General features: G+C 52.8%; 1 protein-coding gene across 2 annotated transcripts in view; it reads right to left on the reverse strand.

Annotated features, from left to right (window-relative positions):
• The window catches only part of RNF165 (ring finger protein 165), a 55,284-nt gene extending 45,808 nt beyond the window's left edge, over positions 1 to 9,476 (reverse strand). For both annotated transcript variants that reach the window (XM_038125155.1, XM_038125154.1), the window contains exon 1: positions 9,352 to 9,476. In XM_038125155.1, the coding sequence (XP_037981083.1) occupies positions 9,352 to 9,412 (61 nt within the window). In that variant the 5' untranslated portion in view covers positions 9,413 to 9,476. The remainder of the gene's footprint in view (positions 1 to 9,351) is intronic.
• Positions 9,477 to 18,859: the final 9,383 nt, after the last annotated feature.

Below are 18,859 nucleotides of genomic sequence, written 5' to 3' on the forward strand. Positions count from 1 at the left end.
AGGCCACCACTGACCCATGTGCCCAAGTGCCACATCCACAAGGCTTTAAAACCCCTGCAGGAAGCAGGACTCCACCACTGCCCTGGACAGTTCTTAAGGTTAATGACCCTTTCCATTAAGAAAATTCCCTAATATCCAACCTAAACCACCCCTGGCCCAGCCTGAGGCCGTTCCCTCTCCTCCTGTCCCTGTTCCCTGGGAGCAGAGTCCATCCCCCCCCGCTGTCCCCTCCTGTCAGGAGCTGTGCAGAGCCACAAGGTCCCCCCTGAGCCTCCTTTGCTCCAGGCTGAGCCCCTTCCCAGCTCCCTCAGCCTCTCCTGGGGCTCCAGCCCCTTCCCAGCTCCGTTCCCTGCCCTGGACACGCTCCAGCCCCTCAGTGTCTCTCTTGTCCTGGGGGCCCAGAGCTGTCCCCAGCACTGGAGGTGCCTCAGCAGTGCCAGCACAGGGGACAGGACATGACACTGCCCTGGGGCTGTGTCACACCCTGGCTGGCTCCCAGAGACCATCTGCTACAAATATTGAATCCCTACTTCCCAGGAAGTAGCCAGACATAACCTGGTGATGGGAAATAGAGTGTAACTCTTCTGTTTTCCTTCGCTTTTTTTAAAATTGACTTTATCTCAACAACTTCTTTTCCATTTCATTTTCTCCCCCGTGCCCTCCTGAGGAGGGGAATGATGGAGCCACGGGTGGGCACTGGGTGTCCAGTCAGGGTCATCCCACTGCAGTTTCCACAGGAGTTTTCCCACTCAGACCAAGGAGGGCAAAACCAGCTCCCCAAATGTTTTTAGTGCATAGTGGATAACATTTTCTCCGTTCAGGCTCATGGAGATCTGCCTGTAGCCCTTTGATCTCAAAAGGAGGCTCTGCACAGAGGAGCAGGAGAGAATTTGGGGCTGCCAACGGGCTTTGCATGTGGCCAGCAGGAAAGGGGGCCTTTTTAATAGGGTTACATCCAATGAGGTGCTCATTATAAGAAAAGAAACAACTTTGTAACTACCCCAAGCCCGCTATCTCCGCACAGGAAGCCTCCTCATTCCTTATCTCAGCCCCAGGAGATTTGTGGGATATCACAAATAACAGCTGGTCGAGATAAGGTCTCTCCCAACACGCTGCTTGCTCCCAGCATCTGTAAAGCCTCATCCTGACGGACCTGAATGGACCAGTGCCTGGAGCTGTAACATCTCATCTGTTTTCACTCCAACCCTGCTCTTTTCTGGACGTTTTGAGCAAATATTGTGAGGGCTCTTCCCTGCATTTTCATGCCTTAGGCACCCATCTCCAAGCCCTCCCAAACACCCTCACCCACCATCAGGGCAGCTCAGCGACCAAAGTTTTGGCACAGCAAAACTTAATCCGCTCCCTGTCCCTTCCAGCTCCTAGCGCAGAGGGAATCTCTTAATTTCAATTAGGAAAACCCCTCCAAGGAGGAGGGGAGCCGTCAGGATCCCCCCCATGCTAACACGAAACCAGCAAACAAGATGTTTATAGCCCAGTGATTCATAATACTGCAGAGTTTGCAGGAAACGTAGCACCATACATGGTTAAGAAATTCTCTTGTTTTCTGCTAAATATATAAAATAATCACTCATCCCCTGAGCAGCAGATGCAAATTACACCTAGTATTAGCCTCGTATGCCAACCACTATAATTCTGGTGCAGCATGAAGCCGTTTCCCAAGGCTTCAGAAGTCCCTTAATCTGCCTTCTGACGTCAAATGACAAATTTCTTGCCTGGGATCATTAACGGGATGACTAATGAAAGCTGATAAGTGAATTTATAAATGAAATTAAAGATATTAATATTAAAGGCCAGGCTACAAGGGAGAGAAATGTGGATTTAGCAAACCACAACAAGAAGCGTGGTAATCTGCATGAGATTTACAGCTCCCATCCTGACAGACAAACGAGTGGTATTTTCCGCCTGGAGGTTGTGGAAGCTGCCAGGCTTGATGGACACTTCTCCTGAAGCATCACCACGCCCATTACCTTCAGACACTGACTGAGATTTAAAAAGCTCCTGCTTAAGTTTAACTGCAAATGCCAAGGCAGGGATTAGAGCACCCCAACAGTCTTTGCAAAGATAGCTTCGCCACCAAACCCTCCTGCAAACAAAATATCTTCACTCTGCGGCCAGTTTGCTGCCAACTTTATTTTTTTCCCCGTTCTCTTTTAAGATAAAAACACACCTCTCAGACTAGATTCTCATCTTATTCACCCTGGTATAGATGCCAAGCAACTCCTTTAAAAGCTGAGGAGTTTGGGGTTTCTTGGGTTTATGCACGTACAAACAAGTTCAGGCCTTGCCAGATGGGAAATCCAGCCCCATGTCCAGGCAGCTTCAGCATGAACCCACAGCTCCTTTCAGACTCCAGCTGCTCCTCACTGAGGTTTGGGGCCCCCAGGAGAGACTACTCAAGTACTAGCTGGTGATGGCCAGCCCTGAACGGACCAGACAAACGTCCTGCATTGCCCCAAGGCATGCAGGCAAACACAGGCACCTCCTCTGATATTATAAAACAAAAAAAAAAAAGAGAGAGAAGAAAGCTTCCTTTTAGACGCCCCATTTTCAGCAGAGACAGTATCAAAACTGGCTAGCTGGTTGGGCAAGTGGTCACGAGTGGTGACTCCTCATGCACCCACAGCCTCCAAAAATCCCAAGATCTTATGGGAAGTATCAGTGCCTCCATCTAGCAGCAAGATTGAAAGATTGAAAGAAGAGTCGGATGCCACCAGGAGAATGAGTAATCCCAGAGACACACAGGAAGCACAGCTGGGGAGGGCACATTTGTTACAGGGATGTTTCCCAATCCCTTCCTTCACTGGAGGACCCCAGGGTGGGGAGCAGCTGCAGCAAGACAGATGTCCCAGGGATGGTTTTATTGAATGCCTTTTAGAGACCCGTTCCAGCCTGGAAAAAAGGACAAGAGAATGTTTCCACAGCCACTCTTAGCTCCAGAGCTGGACATATGGTTTGGGAGGCTGTCCAGTTCCACCAGTCCTGCTCAAAGAAGTCCCAGAAGGTGCCCATGCCTGGTACTCTCCTTGTTTAGGGACACACCTGCTCTTTGGACCATTTGGGAAAGGACATGGAGGGGTGGTGCACAGTAACAGCTCCACAGCACCACTCGAGCCTTCCAGAGGGAGGAAAAAGAGGAGATCCAGCACCAGCCAATGGCTCTGACTGAGCTGAGGGTCACCCACACCTCGGGGTGTCACCCACACCTTGGGGTGTCACCTCCACACAGGGCAGCCGCTGGGAGCAGCTGGGACCACAGGGATGTGGTGAGAGACTCACAGACACCTGGATCCTTCCCCCAAGCACCAAAATCCTCACCCAAACATTTCCCTACAGGCGTGCCCTCACTCCACAGGCTCCCAGCCCACAGGGCTGCCCCTTACTCTCTCTTTCTCCCCACAACCTGCACCTTTGCTGCTTCCAGCACTTCTCTGCTGCTGACCCCACTGGGTGTAGCCCCTCAAGCCAGTGAAGAGATTCTGTTCGTTAAAGAGCCACAATCCACACACACAACTTTCCTGTAGGCACATTTTGCAGCCTTTAAAGGGAGGGAGAGAAAACAACAGAGGTTAAGGACACTTACCAAGAGGGATCCACGACAGCATGGGCCAACCAGCCCAATCCAGCTGGGGCTGGGAAATGCAAAGGACCATCAGGCAGGAAAATGTGTGAGAAAAGGTCCTGGGAGACTGCAAAACTGAGCAGAGGAGGAGCAGAAAGGGTTAAGAAAAGGTGGAGAGGAGGCATGGAGCAGACAAGGGTTTGCTTTCCCTCCATCCTGGCTGGTGCTGAGCTCTCCAGCACAGGAGCCCAGTCCTTACCACCACCAGGACCTGTTGCAAGAGGCTAAGGAGTGATTGCACCTTTTTTTTTTTTTTTTTTTTTTTTTTTTTTGGGGGTGAGTAGAATTTAACCTTTCTCAAAAGATAGAGATTTCTCACTAGGAAGGTTTAGGAGTAAGACAAGACCACACAAGGATTTAACTTGTGGATCTCCCATGGGGTCCTGTGCAGAGTTGCTTGGGAAACCACTTTGCCAACCCCAACTGCAGACCAACCCACTCCATCTACCCAAAATCAACCAAAAAGGGGAGAAGATTACCATTTTTTCCCACTGGGTGTTATCCTCCCTCTCATTGCCTCCCTACAGGTCCCTGCCCTGGCCCCACTGCAGCCCCACATTCCCCTTCTGCTTCCCAAACTCCCACATCAGCTGAAACACCTGCTGAGCGCAGACTTGTGAGTTTTGAGGACCAAGTTTGCCATAAGCAGCACCCTGAAGCTCTACATTATGTGAAACCCCTTAAGATGAAAGCCTCCTGCTATCACCCAGCTCCAGGAGCTGCAGGGTTATGCAGGAACACCCAAATTCCATGAGATGCCCAAGAGTCACAGCATTTGGCAATGCCATCACACCTCTTCCGATTGCCAAACCAACTCTCTTCCTGGGGGTTACAGATACTGAAGACAATTTAACAGAGGAGAAGACCTTTTGCAAATCTCCCCTTGGATTTCTCACTCATTAATTTAAAGCCTCCCCTAACCACACAAAACGAGCACTCCCAGGTTGAGGGTGGGAAAGGCTTTCCTCTGCTGACCTGCTGCAGTGCCCGTCCATTTTTGAACACTTCTGGAGATAAGAATCTTCCACTTTAGACATGAGGCGCCGCAGTCTTGGTTTGGAGTTCAACCAGCATGTAAAGGGGTAGGAGGGGATGCCCTTGCTACCCCCAAAAGAGCTGTATTCCCTTGTCCTTCCACCTCTGCACCCCCAGCAGTTGCCACCATCGTCCCTCTGGTCAGGGCAGACACATGAGCCAGTCTTGGATGTCCCACATGCTCCCTGAGGTACCTGGGCGGGATTTCTCCTACAGCTTTTGGGGCAGTGCCTGCCCTAGCCACGCTCCATCCTCCCCCTTTCAGCTAACAAGGAGCTGCCCAGCTGATGAGCAGGGTTTGAAGCAACAACAAAAATGAAACTCAAGACTTACTCCAGGAAAGTCCTTCCAGAAAGGTCATGGAGGAGGACTTGGGGCGGCTCTGCGAGGACACCCACACTCTGCCCAGGGCGCCCCAAGCAGCGCTGGGCTGTGTCCCCACCGTGTCCCCAGCACTCCGTGCCCCTGCACCAGAGCAGTTCCGGGGTTTTGTGGCAGACACACCCCCTCGGCCACCCCCCGGGCTTCACAGCTTCTGCTGCTGCCTCCCTCGCGCACCAACTCACCGGTTCTTAAATAACACACTTCCACGGCGCCCGATCCGCGCTCAGCAAGGTAAATCCAGATCAGCTCTCTTTAGGCTCTGCTGATAATTCCCAGCATGACCAAAACGTGACCACTACTTGTTTCTCTTTCTCTTAAAAAGGATGGAAGCTGCGCCACCAGCCCAAAGCCCATGTGAGAGACCCATCAGCCCAGCTCCCCTTTGCCGTCATTAAACGCACACGGGTGGGTGTGAGACCTTTACACGGCCCTTACATAAATGAACCTCAGAGCCCGTTTTGTCCGTGTTTGGGATTATCCTTCTCCCTGTTACTGAAAGGAGTTATTTAAGGGAGACCAGAGACACAGGTTGGTGCTGGAGAGACGTCTAGGCTTTACAGAAATCACTGCATGTGCCTCCACACCCACAGCAGCACCACCAGCACGTGACCCACCTTGGATTTCCTCAGCCCACGATGCTAAAACAAAAACAAAAACCAAAAAAAAAGAAAAAGAAAAAAAACCCAAAAAACAAACAAAAAAAATCATTTTCTTTGTACCAGGTGGCTTTTTCAGGACTCAAACATGGCTTTTCCAGAGTGTCAAAGGAATTAAGTCATTAAAATGTGGATGAGTTTGATGGATTATGAGCTATGAAAGCCTGGTGGTTACTGACTAATAAGGCTGGGAGGTGGAGGGGGGGGGGATGCTTCCTCTTGCAAGGATGTGTTTCTAACAAGACAGGTCAAAAATATGATGCGGATGATAAATTGCTTTAAAAGTTGCCATTAACCCAGCAGTTTTCTGCATTATTAGATTACCAAGGCATCCTCGGAGTGGATTGACCACGCAGCCCTGCTCTGAAGCAGGGCTAATTTGCAGAGTGAGACCTGGGGGGGGAATGTTACGCTCGCTGCAGTGAATCCCCACTCCCAACAAAGGGGCAGCTGCCGGCAGGTGTCCCTGGAGGGGATGGGTTTATCCGTGTTGGGGTTTGAGGTGGGGGGAAGAGGAGAAAGAGGATTTTTTTTTTTTTTTCCCCACGCCATAACCCGAATCTCATTGTCTCACATGGCGTGGAGTTGGCGGGGGGGAAAGGGGGGTTGAATTTAATAAAAAAAAAAAAGGAAACAAAACAAAAAAAAAAAACAAAAAAAAAAAAAAAAAAAAGAGGGGGGGAGGGAAAGGGCGGGAGAGAGGGGAGAAAATATTAAAAAAAAAAATCACATTGGAAAATGATCAGCCCCAACAGGCATGCATGTCTCCCTTCATGCAAGCGAGAAGCACAGCCTTCCTCCTCGGGATGTGTATGGGGACGTGTCAGGCACGGAGGAGCTCAGCGCTGGCCCGGGGCGAGGATGGAGCGAGAACAAAGGGCCACGGCATACACTACATCCAGGGGGGAGCAGGGGGGCACCCCACCGGGGCTCATACAGAGGGGGACAGGATGGCCAAACAGTCACCGAGGTACACGGAAAAGGAAATATGGAGAAGGAAATCATAAATGTTTATAGAGAAAACCAACCAAACTCAGGATAGAGCTAGGAGAGAGGTGGAAAGGCACAGCCTTGCGAAATGATGCGTCTCTGGGAGGGATGCTGGGGTAAAGGCAGGGCGGGCTGCAGGAGCCACTGGCTTTTGTTTTGTTTGCCAGCGGCTCCTCGTGAAATTTTAGCGGGTGGGAACCACCGACCTGCTGAATTTGTCTTCCTCTCATTAAACACCAATCACCAATCCTGCGTCTCGCCCCCCCCGCCCCGCTTCTGTGGAAATGTAATTAAAGACAAGATGCTCCCCCCGCCTCCCCTCCCAGCCCCATCTCCTGGCTTTGGGAGCCCTGACTTCCCTCAGTTCCTCGAGGTTTTACAGGACCATTTTGCAGACCTGGGAGAGCAGGTCTGCTGCGGGCACAAGGAGAGGTGTCCAATATTATTATAATCGCTTTGCAGCCGCAGCAAAACTGCTCGCTGACCGCAGTTCATCCATTCCTCCGTGCTTCCAATATTCTAAGGCTCCCCATGACTTTCCTCCCAACCCCACAGTTTGCCCCCTTTTTTTTTTTTTTTTTTCTTTCTTTGACCAAATCGAGTTTTTATTCAGAAGACGGTGGGCCTGGAGGCTTGGAGCAGGAAAAATGTAGTTACAACATTAGCAGCTGGGACGTTTTTACGAGCCCTGCCTTGCAGGGGTCTAGTGGAGATATTTATAGCGTGCCAGTCGCTGCGGGACCGAGGCACGGCAACTTCTCGCCTGGCAGATGGTGGGCAGGGCACTCGCAGAGATGTATATGTTTAAAATATACAGCTTAAAGATTAGAGGGGGATTTTTTTTTTTTTTAAATACAGGTTGGTTTACCTCTTGTTAATCAGGAGTTTAGAAAAATAAACAATTCCCCCCCCCATCCATACAGAGGGATCAGTCTGGTAAGGAACGTGTAATGTTGTAACTAGAATGAATAAGCAGCAGACCCTTCATCAATTTTTTTTAATTTGATTAATAATGAGGGATTGGATTTGTACACTTTTTTTTTTTTTGGCTGTTCTGCGGTAAAACCAGAATTCTGCATCGGCACAACAGCAATATGGACTGTGCGCTGGGAAGTATGTACACACAGACTAATGCTGAGGGTAGATATGGGATAGGAAGTGGGGGGGGGGAAAATGTATTTAAAAGCCCCCATATCTGTTCTACGAGGGAGAAAAAATCCACTCACTCAAACCTCACGATGAGGGGAAAGCAAGGAAAAAATCTAAACAGCAGGATACGACAATAAATGGGAAAACAGCAATAGAAAAAGCACACTAGGTTAATATAGGAAAACTAGTTTCTTTATTGAGAGATCGTATATTAGTATTAGTGGAATCGTGTGTAACAATGTCATCATGCACACAATACAAAAAGGCAAGGCCCACCATGCTATGGAAGGGCAACAGAACAAAAGCAGCGTACACTGAGCAGATGTATAGGCTACAGCACATTACATTTCAGCAGGGTATGTCTCTACAGAGAGATTTACATCAGAAACTAGGTAATGTAAAAAAAAATACAGACCATGCTTTAGTTTTAGTACAAGAAAAAAGGTGGAGATACACAACCAAAGGATATTCGGTACAGAAAAAATTACCCACAAAATAAGAACAGGAAGTAATTTAGCACAGCAGAAAAAAATGTTATCCCTGTTTAATGGAAAACCATTTTGCCAGTCGTCTCTTTCGGCAGCCCGGTTTGGTTTTGGGTTTTTGGTTGTTTTTTTTTTTTTTTTTGGGGGGGGGTCCCTGGGCGGGTTGGGGGTGTGCCGGCGGGCCGGGACACTTGTGGCTGCAGGGAGGGACGGGGCCGGGGGCGATGCCCGCGGGGACAGCGGTGTCACCGCGGGGACAGGGATGGATGCGGCACCCCCGGCCAGCGGCACCTCAGACACACACGCCCCGCTCCCCAACTCTCCGCCAGCCCGATTTTCGGAACCGCGGCCAATCGCTGCGCTTCCCCTCCCCAAATTTAATGGGGGTTTTTTTGGGGTTTTTTTTGGGAAGGTTTTCAGCAGGGAGGTGGGACCAGCTGGCCCCACCGTGGTCCCCTCCAAGCTCAGCCGCCCCGTGATTGTGGGTTTGGCCGGAATTTGGGGGCGTCTGCCCCCACCGCACCCCAAAGAGACTCTGCGACGACGACCACAGCAAAACGAATCCACTTAACAGGAATTTACAGTGCAAATGTAACTCAGCTACTACACAGGATGGAGGTACAAAAATGGCTGTTATCGGCTACAGCTACGCTGGGATGGCCTGGTGGCTACGGTGAGGGGTGGGGGTGGGGGAGAGGGTAAATTAAAAACTAAAATAAAATCCATAAAAGAAGAACGGGAGGGGAAGGGGGGGGAGGGGGGAACAGATCTACCGCAGCGGAGACGGGAGGTGCGGGCGGGAGGGGGGTCCCAGAACGTGGCGTGTGTGGGGCGGCAGGCGCCCCAGAGAGGGGGGATGCCGCCGGGCTGGGTGAGGTGGGCACGCTGAGGGGGAACGCTGAGGGGGCAGCCCCCCCCTTCCTACCGCCGGGGACCCGGGAGACGCGCCGCCCCCCCTCGCCGCCGCTAGCGGCCACCCCGGGACGCGAACCCGCGTTGCCGGGAGCGGTACCTCTGTTGCGCACGGAGCCGAAGACGGGCAGCACCAGGTATCCGACGTGCACCAGGACCATGCTGCGGCCTTTGTGCCCCCCGGACGCGCCGGCGACTGGCGGCGGCCGCGCTCGGCCGGCACACAAAGGGGCGCGCGGCCAATGGCAGCGCGGGGGCCGCCGCCGGGACACGCCCCTCCGCCCGCCGGCGGCCAATGGGCGCCGAGGGCGGGGCGGCCCGCGCGCGAGGGAGGCGCTCCCGCTCGCTCGCGCGCCCGCCCGCGCGCGCGCGCGGCGGCGGGGCCGCGCGTGCGCGCGCGCCCGCCCGCCGGTCCGTCGGTCCGGCCGAGCTTCCATCCGTCCGTCTGTCCGTCTGTCCGTCCGCCCAGACACCCACCCTTCCGTCTGTCTGTCCGTCCGTCCGTCCGTCCAGCCGTCCTTCCATCTCTCCATCTGTCTGTCCTTCCGTCTGTCCGTCCTTCCGTCTGTCCGTCCAGCCGTCCTTCCGTCCATCCATCCACCCATCCTTCCATCTGTCTGTCCATCCATCTGCACAGCCGTCCTTCCATCTGTCTGTCTGTCCTTCCAGACATCCTTCTGTCCATCCATCCATCCCTCCATCCATCCATCCATCCATCCATCCATCCATCCATCCATCCATCCATCCATTCTTCCCTCTATCTGTCCTTCTGTCTGTCCATCCAACCATCCTTCCATCCATCCAGCCATCCATCATCCATCCATCCATCCATCCATCCATTCCTCCATCCATTCCTCCATCCCTCCATCCATTCCATCCATCCATCCACCCATCCACCCATCCACCCATCCATCCATCCCTCCATCCATCCATCCCTCTATCCATCCATCCCTCCCTCCATCCATCCACCCATCCATCCACCCATCCATCCATCCATCCATCCATCCACCCATCCATCCATCCATCCATCCATCCATCCATCCATCCATCCATCCACCCATCCACCCATCCATCCACTCATCCCTCCATCCATCCACCCCTCCATGCTCCCGCACAGTCACACCTCTGTCAGCCGCACACACTGGCTCACACATGCGCACAGGTGCACACACGTGCAGTCACGCACACGCTGACGGCATCCCTGTGGCTCTTGCAGCAGCACAGACACCTGCACACGCTGTGCACGCACCGACACACGCCACACACACCCTCAGAGCACACACAGACACAGACACACCCTCAGAGCACACACAGACACACACACACCCTCAGAGCACACACAGACACAGAGCACACACAGAGCACACACAGACCCTCAGAGCACACACAGACAGAGCACACACCCTCAGAGCACACACAGAGCACACACTCACCCTCAGAGCACACACAGACACACACACGCCCTCAGAGCACACACAGACACACACACACCCTCAGAGCACACACAGACACACACACGCCCTCAGAGCACACACAGACACACACACACCCTCAGAGCACTCACAGACACACACACACCCTCAGAGCACACACAGACACACACACGCCCTCAGAGCACACACAGACACACACACACCCTCAGAGCACTCACAGACACAGACACACCCTCAGAGCACACACAGACACAGAGCACACACAGAGCACACACAGACCCTCAGAGCACACACTCACCCTCAGAGCACACACAGACACACACACACACACCCTCAGAGCACACACAGACACAGAGCACACACAGAGCACACACAGACCCTCAGAGCACACACTCACCCTCAGAGCACACACAGACACACACACACACACCCTCAGAGCACACACAGACACACACACACCCCCTCAGAGCACACACCCTCAGAGCACACACAGACACACACACACCCTCAGAGCACACACAGACACACACACACCCTCAGAGCACACACCCTCAGAGCACACACACAGACACACACACAGACACCCTCAGAGCACACACAGACACAGAGAACACACAGAGCACACACACACTCTCAGAGCACACACTCACCCTCAAAGCACACAATGACACAGAGCGCACACACACACCCTCAAAGCACGCTCACCCTCAGAGCACACACACACACTCTCAGAGCACACACACACACCCTCAGAGCACACACTGACACAGAGCACACACCCTCAGAGCACACACACACCCTCAGAGCTCACATTCACCCTCAAAGCACACAAGGACACAGAGCACACACACACACCCTCAAAGCACACACACAGACACTCTCAGAGCACACACACACCCTCAGAGCACACACAGACACACACACACACCCTCAGAGCACACACACACCCTCAGAGCACACACTCACCCTCAGAGCACACACATACTCTCAGAGCACACACATACCCTCAGAGTACACACACATACCCTCAGAGCACACACACACACCCTCAGAGCACACACTCACCCTCAGAGCACACACACACACACCCTCAGCGCACACACACACCCTCACGCGTGGACACAGGCACCACCACACCCTCGCACGCTCACACAGCCACCCCCACAGCTCCTGCTGTCACAGCCCCGTGCTGTCCCACACCACTCACGCGTGGGTCACACGACAGGAGCGCTCCCTGCCACAGCCCTCGCCGTGGCACTCGGGAAACACCCGTCAGGCCAGAGCCAGGGCCACCGAGGGCCTGTCCCTGTCCCCACCCCAGTCCCATCGCCATGCACATCCCTGTCCCCATCCCTCCTCCCCGTGGGTGACACAGTGGCCTATTGTGTTGACGCCCCAGTTACTGACAGAATTTATCCGTTGGGGCATCCCTGACCTAAAATGGCTCCGGCCAAGCCCTGAGGGGCGTGGAGAGCGCCTGGAAACCCCTGGGAGCTCGGAGCCACCCACCTGCTGCTGCAACGAGCACCCCCAGCCTAAGGAAGGGCGATTCACCCCCCCATAAAAAAACCCCAAACAGACGCTCATCTCCATTTAAAACTGATTTAATGGAGTCAAAGCCCCCGTTGCGCAGGAGGGATTTCTGGCAAAGCGCAGCATCCAGGGAATCATTTCACCCCGCTGCGAAGCGACTTTTCCATGGCTTTCCCACCCTGCCCAGGCTGTTTTTTCTTTTTTTTTTTTTTTTTTTTTTTTTGTTTTGTTTTTTTTTGTTTGTTTTTTTTTTTGGGGGGGGGGTTTTTTTGGTTGTTTTTTTTTTTTTCCTTTCGCCCCTGCTGCGGCCACCGTCCCGCCGTGGGGAGCCCCCTTAATCCCCGCTTAGCCTTATCCATCCCGTGCATCTGGCAGGTTTAAGCGCCCGGCAGCCCCCGGACGCGGATGTGCCATGGATTTGTCCGCCCGGATTATGGCATCGGGTCTGTCGTTGGGTTCAGTTTGGTGGCGGGGAGGGGGGGGGGGGGAGGGTGGTTTGGTTGTTTTGTTTTTGTTTTTTTTTTTTCTCCTGATCTGAATAAAAACGTGAGCTCGGTAACCTGAATCTGTGTAACCCCTTCCTTGCCCGTCCCGCAGCCCCAGGGCAGATGCCTGGGGAGGATTAACTTGATCCGCAGGGAGAGCTGGCAGCTCTCCCTGGAGCCTTCTCCAGAGCTGCGGCCTCCACCCCAGAGGGCCCTTTTGGACACGTTCACACAGCTGCTGCTCCGAGCACCCCTCAAACGGGAGCAGCACAAGTTCCAGGTGCCCACTGCCTCCCGGTGCCCATCCCATTGCATCCCAGCTCGGATTTCCCCTCCTGCCTCACCCCCTCAGTGCTCTCAGGAGGCTGCGCTGGCTCATGGGGAGTTCTTGGCAGGGAAAGGCTGGACTTTGTCCCCCTCTGTCACCGTGCTGCTGTGAGCATTGCCCACCCCAGGGCTCAGCCAGCCCCGGCAGGCAGCACATGATGTCCCAACACCATTCATATTTCCAAGAAAAGAGCAAAATTTGTTGTTTCATTTTTTCCCCCCTAGAATCCCAGAATGGTCAGGGGACACACACATGTGTCCCCTGTCAAAAGGAGGAATTAAGGGACATTGAAGGGACATCAGAGCTTATTTAAAACCATGAAGGTTTTAAATAGGAAGGACACCTTCCACTCCCCCAGGTTCCTCCAAGCCCCGTCCAACCTGGTCTTGGACACTTCCAGGAGCAGCCACAGCTTCTCTGGGCACCCTGTGCCAGGGCCTCCCCACCCTCACCATAAGAAACTCCTTCCTTACATCCAATCTAATCTAATTTTCCATGCTTATGCCGTAATGAAACGCTTCCTGAGCCCCGTTTGTGTGGCAGCATAGAAAACACCCCCTTCCCACCCGTCTCTGCCAGCAGCAAGAGATCACCCCCAGCGCCGAGGTGTGATGCCGAGCTGGCTGTGTCACACAGGGACACTTCTTCTTTAAGCTCTAAAAAGCGCACAGGGTGCCACGCAGCCCAACCCACGCGTGGATCCGACAGGGAGGGATGCCCACCGTGCCTCCCTGGCCCATCCCCACCCTGGCGGCTGTAGGACGGGTCCCAGGAGCTTATAAAACACGCCGGCATCCCCTCCGTGGTCCCCTGGGACGGCTGCAGCCCTTCCAGCAGCCCCAGTTGCCTCAGGCAGCTGCTCCGGTGGCCCCCGGCCCCGCCGCAGTTGTCCCGGGCATTTCACGGGGCTCAGCCCTCGCTGCTGTTGCTTTGCACCCGCACACACATTCCCTCCCTTCCCGGGACACCCGATCCTCCGCAGATGCCGCAGGCACAGGTTGATGTTAAAATTAGCCCGTGGCTCCCTCCTGCCCCGCTGGCGAGCCCCACAGCAGCTTTTGGGGTCCAGCACCCCCCGTTTAGGGCATCTGCCCGCCTTCGCCCCGTGCTCTGCCATGAAATTCCTCTCCTCCTGGATGCTCCTGGGCCTCCAGGTGTCTGTGTGACAGATGTCCCCGTGGGTGGCTGTTTTGGGGATGCTGCAGGCGCAGGGGGATGTCTCACCCCTCGGTACCATGGGGAAGGATTCTCCCCTTATCTAGCCGGATGTCCAGAAATTAAAAGGTGATCCAGGGCAGCTGGGAAGCCCTGGGCTGCACGTGGCACATCAGCACCATCCTGGGGCAGGTCTGGGGGTGACCAGAATTCCCAGACCTGCTGGATCTGCCCCCCACCCTCTGCCCACCCCAAAGCCCTCTGTAATTTCAGCCTGATATGGGACTTTTCACCACCTCTGCAAAACCAAGCTGGGTGAAACCCTTTGGGAAGTCAGGATGGTCTCAACTGGCTAAAAAAAATGATGAGTCAGTTTTCCTCACACTCAGGGGATTTTTTTGGCTGGCCTCAGGCCGGACAGTGGAACAGCCCCCAGAGAAGGGCTTTATCCAGCAGTTTTGAAGCCCGTGGTTTGCTCCAGAGGGACATCTTGCACCGCCCTAAGGCCTTTTTATGGAATCCCAGAATGGTTTGGGCTGGGGCTCCGAGGGTCTCAAGTCTCAGGGAGAGGAGGCACAAAGCCTGTTGGGACTGGGGGAACAACACTGGAGAACCTCCAGGGAAAAATGGTGGTGAAAACACTTAAGGCAACATGGATAGAAAAAGGGCAAAAAAGGAGGGGAAATCTCTACCGCAAATACCATTGCTCCATGCCTGGGAGCAGCAGCAACCCAACCCAAGTGGGGACTCAGAAACTGGAAGGGCTTTATTTGAGATTTTTTTTACACTGACATTTTATCTTGGGTTATTTTGCTGCTTTATTTTCTGTCTCCCTGGAATTTTTTCTCTTCTGCTTCTTACTTTGTTTCTTTAGCTAAAGAAAAAAAAAGAGAGAGAGAGGCAATCTGGAGGAAATCATTATGCATTTGATTAAAGTGCAATATTTCAGTATTTCAATTTTCCAGTTTTATAAAATAAGAGATAAAATAAGAAGATGGGTGAAAACCTCAGCTCCAAAGAGCAGCCGTTTGGGAAGAGAGAAAGGGAGAGAAAGAAAACAGTTTGCAATTGTTTTGCCTTAGCCCATTTCAGATATGTGGCCCAGGAAGTGCTTTTCCCCTTGTCTCTGGAAGGAGGATTTTTGGGAGCTCACAGCATTCAAAGGAATCCCCAGCACACACCCAGAGCCCTCCCAGCTCATTTCATGAGGGAGCACAATTTATGGTGGCAAAGGGGACGAGTGTTCCCGGGGCAGGGAATGGAGCTGGGAAGGGGCTGGAGCCCCAGGAGAGGCTGAGGGAGCTGGGAAGGGGCTGAGCCTGGAGCAAAGGAGGCTCAGGGGGGACCTTGTGGCTCTGCACAGCTCCTGACAGGAGGGGACAGCCGGGGGGTCGGGCTCTGCTCCCAAGGAACAGGAGGAGAGGGAGCAGCCTCAGGCTGGGCCAGGGGCGGAGAGGGTGGATATTAGGGAAAAGGATTTTCACAAAAAGGGTGGTCAGGCATCAGAACAGGCTGTCCAGAGGGCAGTGTTGGAGCCTCCATCCCTGGAGGGATTTAAAAGCCACTTGGATATGGCCCCTGGGGACATGGGTCAGTGGTGGCCTTGGCTGTGCTGGGGACTCAATGATCTTACAGGGCTTTTCCAAAGCCCTTTAAAGCAATTCATTGAGTCTATGATGCCCCATCTGTATCTTAACATTTTGCCAAAAATTAATTCTTTTTCTTTGAGGAGTTTCATTCCCCATTTGTATGGGTGTGGCAGATGACAAAACAGAGCTGGGGATTTTCTGACTTGTGGTGGTTGTTGCAAAATGGAAGCTGGTAAAGATTCACTACATTGAGTCCAAAGTGGGACATTAGGGCTGATTGAATTCTTCCTTTCAATCAGAGTTTTAAGCTCACAATACTCATTATTCCCTCTGTGCTTCCATGAGGTGAGGGCAGGGATGGACTTCAGGATGTGTGACACCACCCTGTTTCAAGCAGAATGACTCCAAATTCATCCTTTGTCCTCCATCTTGCCCGTATTTTTGGGGAGCAGAGGTTTTGGTGTGTTTTCCTCGGTACCCCCCCGATGTACTCCCCATTCCAGTATCCCTCCAGCTGCCTGCAGCAGCAGCTTTGGGATGCAACCATGATCACTGCAGGGACTGTGAGGAAAGGAAAGCCCTCTCCTGGAAACACACTTTGCGGCAAAATCCCACAAATTCTGCCACTAATCAAGAACCTTGTACTATTTTATTTATGAGATCAGGTCCTTGGTTTGCAATAACCAAAAGTAAGGCAAGGTCAGCAACCCCTGGCCACGTTGCCAGGCCCTCTTAATATCTGGAGAAACGACTCGTTAGTGGTTAATTACTTCAAAATCACAGCTGGATAATTTAATTTCTGTATTCCATCCAGATGATTTGATTTCTTTCGCTCTTCCCAGGGCCCTTTTCCCTGCCCTGGGATGAATGCTGGCTGCATGGGCAGGGTCTGACCAAGGTGACTGGGTCCAGCAGGGTTAGGAAAATAAAAACAAATTAAAAAAATTAAAAATCGGTTTTTCACACGCTTTTGCCTGTCTTTGAGGGCACTTTCCCCGTTCTGGGGGAGGCAGAGACAGCAGCCAGATCCCCTGTATCCTCTGGCTCTGGTGCCATCTAGTGCCTTCCCAGGGGCTGCTTCCAGCCAGGGCTTCCTGAGAGTAAATATCAGTGGCCAAACTGCAATAAAAATCATTGTTATTGCCTCCCTTGCAAAAAGGGTGCCACTGAGAGCCCTCACCTCCCCCCACCCGACCCTCCCCAGCCTTTCTGTGGGGTTGGGAGCAGCCTGAGCTGAGCCTGGAGCTCCAGGAATTAAAGGGATTTCTCCCTGGGACACAGGGGAGGAGAGGATGCGGGTGTAAAGCTAATTTTGGGGCATTTTCGATACTTTTAAGGGCATTCTAGAGTTTTCCTGTACCCTTGGGCAAGCTGGCAATGCTGGTTCAGGGCAAGACCTTACACTGGCCATCAGAGCATGAGGGAATGCTGCATCACTCCTCCAAAAACTTGGCTTAGTATGCAATCCTGCTGCTTACTGGGAAAACAAAGCATTAAAATGAGACTTCTTTGAGTGTCAGGGAGCTCAGCCCCTCACAGAAAGCTCACTCCCTGCATTGTGCCATGCCCAGGTGGGACAGCTTTAATTATTGCCCTAATTCCTCCTTTTGACAAGCAGAGGGAGGAGATTGTCCAAGGAGTCAAGGATTCATCAGCTGCCAGCGGGATGGGGTTTTTAATGGCATTAAACTTTGTTTACACAGCATCCCAGCCACAGAAAAAGCCTGGGAGATGTGGAGGTCTCCTAGGTGGGCACCAGGGGCTCATTCTCCTTTTGCTATGGGGGGTTTGAACTAAACAAAATTTTCAGCTTGCCAGGCCTTCTCCGAGATATGTTGTGAGGTTGTTTTTGAAATTATCCCCCTTTTATAAGGATTTGCTCACTGTGGTTTTATATTCTGGTCTTGGTGTATTACCTAGAGAAGAGAAGGCTCCAGGGACACCTCCGAGCCCCTGCCAGAGGCTCCAGGGGCTCCAGGAGAGCTGCACAGGGACTGGGGACAAGGCATGCAGGGACAGGACAAGGAGAAATGGCTTTAAATGGACAGAAAGCAGGGTTGGATGGGATACTGGGGAGGAATTATTCTCTCTGAGGGTGGGCAGGCCCTGGCCCAGGGTGCCCAGAGCAGCTGTGGCTGCCCCTGGATCCCTGGAAGTGCCCAAGACCAGATTGGACAGAGCTTGGAGCAGCCTTGGCTAGTGGAAGATGTCCCTGCCCATGGCAGGGAGCTTGAACTAGATGGTCTTCAAGTTCCCTTCTAACTCAAATAATTCTGTGATTCTGTGATTGGCCTGCCACTGGAGCTCACTGGAGTTCAGCAATTCCAAGTTTGAAGCAGACACACAAGGATCTGGAAGAAACAAAACGGGAAAGGTTTGGGTGTCACTGATCACGGGCCAGCCGGGGACAAAGCAAAAGCCCTGCTCAGCTGCAGATGGCATTTCATCAGAGGCACCAGTCAGGCTCCAGGAGCTGTGTTCAATTCACAGCACCTACAGCAATGGAAAATGAATTTGACAGAGCAGTCTTGTTTGTTTTCCCAGCTCTGATGTGGTTGCCCTGGATTCACCCAAAGCTGCCGATGCAGCAAGTGAGGGTAGAAAATGATCTGAAAATAAACTTCCAGACAGCATTCCCCCTGCCCACTCCAGCTTTGCCCTGAGACTGTCTGAGAGATGTTTCCTTCCCAGTGGCTGGCACTCAATTCTAATTTTAAACTAAATTGCAAATCCAGATGACTAACCAGATCCATGAGAAAACTTCCAAGGGGCATTTGTGAATCAGCAGTCGTCAGGACTCTCAGGATTGAATTTGCTTTTCAAAAACTCAAGATGTAGACTGGGGGAGGCCATGGGTTGGATCCTTTCCACCCTTTATCATCAGTAAGAAGAGGAAAGAGGATTTCACCTTAGTTGCACCAAAGTTGTCAGTAAATGCAGGGTTTGTCCATCCCAAGTTTGCATTTTGCAGGCATTCTGCTCCTTCCCTGTGCAGACAGAAGGGAAACTGCATCCCTGGGGTGCTCTGGAGAGAAAGCCACAGCAGCTGACATTCAGAGATGACAGCCCCAAAAAGGAGAGGCAA

This window comes from Motacilla alba, chromosome Z (assembly GCF_015832195.1).
Source record: "Motacilla alba alba isolate MOTALB_02 chromosome Z, Motacilla_alba_V1.0_pri, whole genome shotgun sequence".
Taxonomy (NCBI): Eukaryota; Metazoa; Chordata; class Aves; order Passeriformes; family Motacillidae; genus Motacilla; species Motacilla alba.